The following is a 9,226-nucleotide window of genomic DNA, read 5'->3' on the forward strand; positions in this document are numbered from 1 at the left end:
AAGCCGAATTTCTTCAGCCTCCTGAGGTTGAAGAGGCGCTGCTGCGCCTTCTTCACAACGCTGTCTGTGTGGGTGGACCAATTCAGTTTGTCCGTGATGTGTACACCGAGGAACTTAAAACTTTCCACCTTCTCCACTACTGCCCCGTCGATGTGGATAGGGGGGTGCTCCCTCTGCTGTTTCCTGAAGTCCACAATCATCTCCTTTGTTTTGTTGACGTTGAGTGTGAGGTTATTTTCCTGACACCACACTCCGAGGGCCCTCACCTCCTCCCTGTAGGCCGTCTCGTCGTTGTTGGTAATCAAGCCTACCACTGTAGTGTCATCCGCAAACTTGATGATTGAGTTGGAGGCGTGCATGGCCACGCAGTCGTGGGTGAACAGGGAGTACAGGAGAGGGCTCAGAACGCACCCTTGTGGGGCCCCAGTGTTGAGGATCAGCGGGGTGGAGATGTTGTTACCTACCCTCACCACCTGGGGGCGGCCCGTCAGGAAGTCCAGGACCCAGTTGCACAGGGCGGGGTCGAGACCCAGGGTCTCGAGCTTGATGACGAGTTTGGAGGGTACTATGGTGTTAAATGCTGAGCTGTAATCGATGAACAGCATTCTCACATGGGTATTCCTCTTGTCCAGATGGGTTAGGGCAGTGTGCAGTGTGGTTGCGATTGCGTCGTCTGTGGACCTATTGGGTCGGTAAGCAAATTAGAGTGGGTCTAGGGTGTCCGGTAGGGTGGAGGTGATATGGTCCTTGACTAGTCTCTCAAAGCACTTCATGATGACGGAAGTGAGTGCTACGGGGCGGTAGTCGTTTAGCTCAGTTACCTTAGCTTTCTTGGGAACAGGAACAATGGTGGCCCTCTTGAAGCATGTGGGAACAGCAGACTGGGATAAGGATTGATTGAATATGTCCGTAAACACACCAGCCAGCTGGTCTGCGCATGCTCTGAGGACGCGGCTGGGAATGCCGTCTGGGCCTGCAGCCTTGCGAGGGTTAACACGTTTAAATGTTTTACTCACCTCGGCTGCAGTGAAGGAGAGCCCGCAGGTTTTGGTAGGGGGCCGTGTCAGTGGCACTGTATTGTCCTCAAAGCGGGCAAAAAAGTTGTTTAGCCTGTCTGGGAGCAAGACATCCTGGTCCGCGACGGGGCTGGTTTTCTTTTTGTAATCCGTGATTGACTGTAGACCCTGCCACATACCTCTTGTGTCTGAGCTGTTGAATTGCGACTCGATTTTGTCTCTGTACTGGGACTTAGCCTGTTTGATTGCCTTGCGGAGAGAATAGCTACACTGTTTGTATTCGGTCATGCTTCCGGTCACCTTGCCCTGGTTAAAAGCAGTGGTTCGCGCTTTCAGTTTCACGCGAATGCTGCCGTCAATCCACGGTTTCTGGTTTGGGAATGTTTTAATCGTTGCTGTGGGTACGACATCGTCAATGCACTTCCTAATGAACTCGCTCACCGAATCAGCATATTCGTCAATATTGTTGTTGGACGCAATGCGGAACATATTCCAATCCGCGTGATCGAAGCAGTCTTGAAGCGTGGATTCAGATTGGTCGGACCAGCGTTGAACAGACCTGAGCGCGGGAGCTTGTTGTTTTAGTTTCTGTTTGTAGGCTGGAATCAACAAAATGGAGTCGTGGTCAGCTTTTCCGAAAGGGGGGCGGGGGAGGGCCTTATATGCGTCGCGGAAATTAGTATAACAATGATCTAGGGTTTTTCCAGCCCTGGTAGCACAATCGATATGCTGATAGAATTTAGGGAGTTTTGTTTTTAGATTAGCCTTGTTAAAATCCCCAGCTACGATGAATGCAGCCTCAGGGTGTGTGGTTTCCAGTTTACAAAGAGTCAGATAAAGTTCGTTCAGGGCCATCGATGTGTCTGCTTGGGGCGGAATATATACGGCTGTGATTATGATTGAAATATTTGTATGAACATAAGATTCAACAACTGAGACATACACTGAACAAGTTCCACAGACATGTGACTAAAAGAAATGGAATAATGTGTCCCTGAACAAAGGGGGGTTCAAAATCAAAAGTAACAATGCAGCTGTTGGCCAGATACTAAGTACTGCAGTGCATCTCCTCCTCATGGACTGCACCAGATTTGCCAGTTCTTGCTGTGAGATGTTACCCCACTCTTCCACCAAGGCACCTGCAAGTTCTCTGACATTTCTGGGGGGAATGGCCCTAGCCCTCACCCTCCGATACAACAGGTCCCAGACGTGCTCAATGGGATTGAGATCCGGGCTCTTCGCTAGGAATGGCAGAACACTGACATTCCTGTCTTGCAGGAAATCACGCACAGAACGAGCAGTATGGCTGGTGGCATTGTCATGCAGGAGGGTCATGTCAGGGTGAGCCTGCAGGAAGGGTACCACATGAGGGAGGAGGATGTCTTCCCTGTAACGCATAGCGTTGAGATTGCCTGCAATGACAACAAGCTCAGTACGATGATGCTGTGACACACCGCCCCAGACCATGACGGACCCTCCACCTCCAAATCAATCCCGCTCCAGAGTACCGGCCCTCGGTGTAACGCTCATTCCTTCGACGATAAACGCGAATCCAACCATCATCCCTGGTGAGACAAAACCCCGACTCGTCAGTGAAGAGCACTTTTTGCCAGTCCTGTCTGGTCCAGCGACGGTGGGTTTGTGCACATAGGTGACGTTGCCGGTGATGTCTGATGAGGACCTGCCTTACAACAGGCCTACAAGTCCTCAGTTCAGCCTCTCTCAGGCTTTGCGGACAGTCTGAGCACTGATGAAGGGATTGTGCGTTCCTGGTGAAACTCGAGCAGTTGTTGTTGCCATCCTGTACCTGTCCTGCAGGTGTGATGTTCGGATGTCCCGATCCTGTGCAGGTGTTGTTACACGTGGTCTGCCACTGCGAGGAACATCAGCTGTCCGTCCTGTCTCCCTGTAGCGCTGTCTTGGGCGTCTCACAGTACGGACATTGCAATTTATTGGCAACAACTGCAGTCCTCATACCTCCTTGCAGTATTTCTAAGGCACATTCACACAGATGAGCAGGGACCCTGGGCATCTTTCTTTTGGTGTTTTTCAGAGTCAGTAGAAAGGCCTCTTTAGTGTCCTAAGTTTTCATAACTGTGACCTTAATTGCCTACCGTCTGTAAGCTGTTAGTGTCTTACTGACCATTCCACAGGTGCATGTTCATTAACTGTTTATGGTTCATTGAACATGCATGAGAAACTGTGTTTAAATCCTTTACAATGAAGATATATGAAGTTATCTTTGAAAGACAGGGTCCTGAAAAAGGGATATTTTTTTTGTTGCTGAGTTTATTTACGTATATATACATATAATCATACTAAATGTAAATTATCCATTGAAAGTAAATGTTAATCCAGGACTAGGCTTAATCTGGGTCTGGGAATCTATACCGAAATGCTAGGTTATCAGTCACCTGAGTGGTGTGGGCCGGGGGATGCTTCTCATTGGGACTTTGTGGAACTCTGCTACAGAGTGCATCTCCATGGAGAATGACCTGAGGGGTTAAGAGGACATTATAACATTTGGTGCCAGCTGTAATAAAATAATAAAAAACATAATATACACTACATGGCCAAAAGTATGTAGACATACTAACAGGTGTATAAAATTGAGCACACAGCCATGCAATCTCCATAGACAAACATTGGCAGTAGAAGGGCCTTACTGAAGAGCTCAGTGACTTTCAACTCGGCACAGTCATAGAATGCCACCTTTCCAACAAGTCAGTTTGTCAAATTTCTGCCCTGCTAGAGCTGCCCCAGTCAACTGTAAGTGCTGTCATTGTGAAGTGGAAACGTCTAGGAGCAACAGCGGCTCAGCCACAAAGTGGTAGGCCACACAAGCTCACAGAACGGGATCGCTGAAGCGCGAGAGTTCCAAACTGACTCTGGAAGCAACGTCAGCACAAGAACTGTTCTTTGGGAGCTTTATGAAATGGGTTTCCATGGCCGAGCAGCCGCACAAAAGCCAAAGACCACCACGCGCAATGTCAAGTGTTGGCTGGAGTTGTGTAAAGCTCTTCACCATTGGTGCAGTGGAAACACTTCTCTGGAGTGATGAATCACGCTCTACCATCTGGCAGTCCAACGGACGAATCTGGGATTAGTGGATGCCAGGAGAACGCTACCTGCCCGAATGCATAGTGCCAACTGTAAAGTTTGGTGAAGGAGGAATAATGGTGTGGGGCTGTTTTTCATGGTTCGGGGTAGGCCCCTTAGTTTGAGTGAAGGGGAAATTGTAACGCCACAGCATACAATGACATTCTGGATGGTTCTGTGCTTCCAACTTTGTGACAACAGTTTGGGAAAGGCGCTTTTTCCTGTTTCAGCATGACAATGCCCCCGTGTACAAAGCGAGGTCCATACAGAAATGGTTTGTCAAGATCGGTGTGGAAGAACTTGACTGGCCTGCACAGAGCCCTGACCTCAACCCCATCGAACACCTTTTGGATGTTCGGCTGCGAGCCAGGCCAAATCGCACATCAGTGCCCGACCTCACTAATGCTCTTGTGGCTGAATGGAAGCAAGTCCCCATGACAATATTCCAACATCTAGTAGAAAGCCTTCCCAGAAGAGGAGGCTATTATAGCAGAAAAGGGGGACCAACTCCATATTAATTCCCATGATTTTGGAATGAGATGTTTGACGAGCAGGTAACCACATACTTTATAATAATAAAAATTGTTAATTAAGATATTTAGACTTTTATAATTGTATCCTCTTAAGGAATAGTCACTGAGGCTCATTTGAGCTCAGTAAATCTGAATTTCTTCACTGGACCAAATACAATTAATTTACTAATTAGGGTTGGGTACTAGCCAATTAATGTATTGTAAATGCATTTACAAACACACCACAATTAGCTAAAATAGCTGAGAGACACTTACCAAGAGTTAAATAAAGGTTTAAAAAAAAAAAGAGCTTTCTTGTCCAGTACATCATGTGATGACTGACAGTTGAGGCATATCATCTTCAAGCATAGGTTGGTAGCACCTTGTTAAAGATAATACAAACAAAAAAAGCGTTTTATATTTTTTGGGTTCCATCATCTTGCTAGGGAAAGCAAGAGAAAAGCCATACATTGAGATAGGATTATAGGTGTAATCTAGGTGTTGTCCACAAGATGGCAGCAGTGTGTGCAAAGATTCAGACCGATCCAGTGAAGAACATCACTACACAATAGTTTGTATCAAGTCTGCCAGGAGTTCGCCAAAATGTGCCGAATTGGTCAATTTATACATTTAAGTACATAACTATAGAGAACATACAAAAATGCTATGGTAATTTTTTTTTTTTAGTTTACACACTCCCAGGAATGTCATGCATGACAAATCATTAGCTTCCCTACAGAAAATACACAAACCTTCACACATCCAGATGGCAGGGAGGGAGCCAGAGAAAACAGTGGACTCAAACTGTAGAAACCAGTTCCTAAATTTTAATGTAAAAATGTATTTTATCAAACAAACTATGCTTAATTTTATCTCTGGGACCCTCAGGATGACAAATCAGAGCAAGATTACTGAATGTAAGTACATTATTTAACTTTAGAGGTGAATGTATCAAACCAGTTGCTGTGATAAAAGTGTTTTGTAGTTGTGCACTATCCTCAAACAATGGCTTTTGTTGCTGTAATAGCTACTGTAAATTGGACACTGCAGTTAGATTTACACGAATTTAAGCTTTCTGCCCATATAAGGTCTCCTGAGTGGCGATAGCAGTCTCTGGTTCGATCCCGGGCTGTCCCATAGGGCGGCGCACAATTGGCCCAGAGCCGTCCGGGTTAGGGGAAGGTTTAGCCGGGGTAGGCCGTCAATTGTTAATAAGAACTTGTTCTTAACTGTCTTGCCTAGTTAAATAAAGGTTAAATAAAAATAAGACATGTCTATGTCCCGGAAAATTGGCTGTTGTTTACAGCGTCATTCTAGTCACATTATCGCCTATTGAGCAACAACTGTCCCGGTTTAGGGACACCGATCCCGTAGAGGTTAACCAGATCTAATGTGTTATTCTCCTACATTAATTTCACATCTCCACAAACTTCAAAGTGTTTCCTTTCAAACGGTATCAAGAATATGCATATCCTTGCTTCAGGTCCTGAGCTACAGGCAGTTAGATTTGGGTATGTCATTTTAGGAGAAAATTGTAAAAAAAGGGTCCAATCCTTGGCAAACACATGGGTTCAATAAATTTCACCACTGAATACCTCAAAATAGCAAACCATTTAATTGTAAAATATCTCTTATTCAAATTGATGTTTTGTGGACTTCCGGTTAGTCCTTTCTGTCCAATCGCACCAACCGCCAGTGTGTAGCTAGAACCGCATGCGCAGATTGGTACCAGTCAAAATCCTTAGCGGTTTATTTGGCTAACAAGTGAATACTTCTTCGTATTTTAACTTTTCTTAGTGGTTAGAGATGGCCGCTAGATATGATAGAGCTATAACAGTATTTTCCCCCGATGGACACCTGTTTCAAGTGGAATATGCACAAGAGGCTGTGAAAAAAGGCTCTACTGCGGTGAGTGTTATTACTACTAGCTAAGTTAGCTAGCTAGCCAATTTAGCAAGGCTAACGTTATCTTTAGTTACTTTTCACTCTCTTGCATTTGTCATAACGTTCCTTCATTTGCTTTGTGAATTTGAACTGACAATTGACAGCTGAATTAGCTAGATAAGATGATTATTCAATATAGTTAACTTGCTAACAACGAGATACACATTCAGCGGGGACAGCATGACTTGCATGTAATTGCTAACCTACCAACTAGCCCAGCTAGCTAGCAAACAGGTTTTGTTCCACGTCGTCTTTATTGCAGTCGCAATGCGCATTTCAGAACATGGTAATATACTGACTAATCATTGTTATTTTGTGCAGGTGGGCATCAGAGGGAAAGACATTGTCGTTTTGGGTGTTGAGAAAAAGTCTGTAGCTAAACTCCAAGAGGAGAGGACTGTACGCAAGATATGTGCACTTGATGATCATGTCTGTATGGCATTTGCAGGTAAGACCATCCATTTACCCATACACCCAGTCCTAACCACCTGTTATCAGTCTGATTAGCCTAGTTAGCTAGTTTTTATTGAGCCTTGCTGTAGTTCTCACTGGTTTTCAATAAACTTTGATATGATTTCAGATGCAGAACTGGTTTTGTTAGTCGAAAAGCAGGTATTTTGTGTCAGTTTTGAGTAAAAGGCCTGAAATGTAGACTGTTGTGACTCAGACATTGTCCCTCTCTTCTGTCCTTCCAGGTCTGACGGCCGATGCTCGTATCGTTATCAACAGAGCCAGGGTGGAGTGTCAGAGCCACCGGCTTACTGTAGAGGACCCTGTTACTGTGGAGTATATCACACGCCACATTGCCACACTCAAACAGGTAGACTGCATGCAAAACACACTGGTATTAACATGCTTCACTGCCATAGAAATTAGTGTTTCTTGGTAGTGGTAGTCATCCTGGTTTCATTCAGTTTTCTTCCATTTGGTGCCTAATGAACATGACCCAGGCAGGTAGTGTCTCTCACAGTCAAACCCTTTGAGTAAGTGTGTGTGTCTCTTTATCCCCCCTTCAGCGCTACACACAGAGTAACGGACGCAGACCCTTCGGTATCTCTGCTCTGATCGTGGGCTTCGACAACGATGGAACCCCACGACTCTACCAAACGGACCCATCTGGAACATATCATGCCTGGAAGGTATGTAACACTGTCCTCTCTCTTATGTCTAGTAGATCACACTCTGCTATCCTGCTAAATGGGTAGAAAACATAACACAGAGGCCCGCACACTAATGCTGGCATTATCCAATCTGTTTGAATTTTTCACTTTGGGGGTGTGGTTTATTCAGCCCAACATTTTTGCAGGGTTGCTTAGTGTTCCATTTTCTATGTGTAACCTCTCTCGACCTTCTCCCCTGCAGGCCAATTCTATCGGTCGCAGTGCAAAGACTGTCCGGGAGTTTCTGGAGAAGAACTACACAGACGAGGCCATCGCCACTGACAACGAGGCTATAAAGCTGGCCATCAAAGCCCTGCTGGAGGTAGGCTAACACAAGGCACTAACATTTGCTTGATTCACACTAGAAGGCCAACAAGGCAAGCTGTACTAGGCTGGCCTGATTACCCATCCACCATAGTTGCTGGAAATCAAAATATCTGAGCCGGCACAATATGGTTCATGTTGACCCTATAATGTGAATTGGGAAACTAAGTCACTAATGGGGGTTGATGGTAATGAATAGCAGCATGCTTACCTCCTGACCCTATGCTTACAGGTTGTTCAGTCAGGAGGAAAGAACATTGAGCTGGCAGTGATCAGGAGGAATCAGCCACTGAAGGTACACACACACTAAAAGCAGTTAACTGAACAATTCATTCTCATTTGAAATCATTACTAATTCCCTGTTTCGTACATCTTTATCAGCTTTTGGAGTCTAAAGAAATTGAAACCCTCGTGGCTGAAATCGAGAAGGAGAAAGAGGAGGAGGCAGAGAAAAAGAAGCCGAAGAAATCTACATAAGTCAAACTAGTCTGTCACATGACCTGTTTTCAGTTTGTGTGAGGATGGGCTTCAATAAGGGTGAACACAACCCCCCTTTTCCAAGACACACTGACTCGTCTTCATTTTATATATATCGTTCTGTAGTGCGGCTACTACTTCCCTGTTCACTGTAATGTTAGCACATTATTCTGACCCTGAACTGAAGCATTTGACTCAAATAATGCTTTTATAAATTGAACCTTGAATAATAAAAGATTGTGCTTTTATTTTTGACTGCTCAAAAGGGTCTCATTTACAATGTTGAAAAATAACTGTTACTCTTATGCATTGTTGACCTGATGGGATAATGAGATGTGAGTGCAGTCCATTCTTATTTGCTTACATAGGAAATAGAATGGAACCAAGAGATGCAAATGTTCATTATGAATGATTGCAAATAGTACTGCATTGGGCAATTTAGTTTTGTACTGGGCCAGTAACTGAAAGCAAGGCACTTAACCCTAATTGCTTTGGATAAGAGCATCTGTTAAATTACTCAAATGTAAATGTGCTGTAGCCTAACTTTATTGTGCAAATACTGGGTTTACACAGTATTTCCAGAACTGATGTAGTGAAATTGAGTATGTTTCTCAAGTGTTCACCTTTGGGGATAATTGGCTTCCAGGCAGCATTTAGGAAACACCGGTATCGCGTGCAGGTGGCTCATATTTCT

General features: G+C 44.8%; 1 protein-coding gene across 1 annotated transcript; it reads left to right on the forward strand.

The window, feature by feature from the left end:
- Positions 1-6,269: 6,269 nt before the first annotated feature.
- On the forward strand, positions 6,270-8,780 carry LOC139541400 (proteasome subunit alpha type-7-like). Its single transcript, XM_071346007.1, has 7 exons — positions 6,270-6,535; positions 6,893-7,019; positions 7,267-7,391; positions 7,588-7,710; positions 7,934-8,053; positions 8,288-8,350; positions 8,437-8,780. Exons 1-7 carry the CDS (start codon positions 6,434-6,436, stop codon positions 8,530-8,532), a joined length of 756 nt encoding a protein of 251 aa, XP_071202108.1. The 5' UTR covers positions 6,270-6,433; the 3' UTR covers positions 8,533-8,780.
- The last annotated feature ends 446 nt before the right edge of the window (positions 8,781-9,226 follow it).

Source organism: Salvelinus alpinus, chromosome 16 (assembly GCF_045679555.1).
Source record: "Salvelinus alpinus chromosome 16, SLU_Salpinus.1, whole genome shotgun sequence".
Classification (NCBI taxonomy): Eukaryota; Metazoa; Chordata; class Actinopteri; order Salmoniformes; family Salmonidae; genus Salvelinus; species Salvelinus alpinus.

Excerpts from the sequence above, each read along its gene's own strand:
- LOC139541400 (XM_071346007.1), top strand. The coding sequence starts at position 6,434 with ATGGCCGCTAGATATGATAGAGCTATAACAGTATTTTCCCCCGATGGA. Across the intron at positions 6,536-6,892 it reads TGAAAAAAGGCTCTACTGCG|GTGGGCATCAGAGGGAAAGA; the intron begins GTGAGTGTTATT and ends TATTTTGTGCAG. Across the intron at positions 7,711-7,933 it reads GAACATATCATGCCTGGAAG|GCCAATTCTATCGGTCGCAG; the intron begins GTATGTAACACT and ends TCTCCCCTGCAG.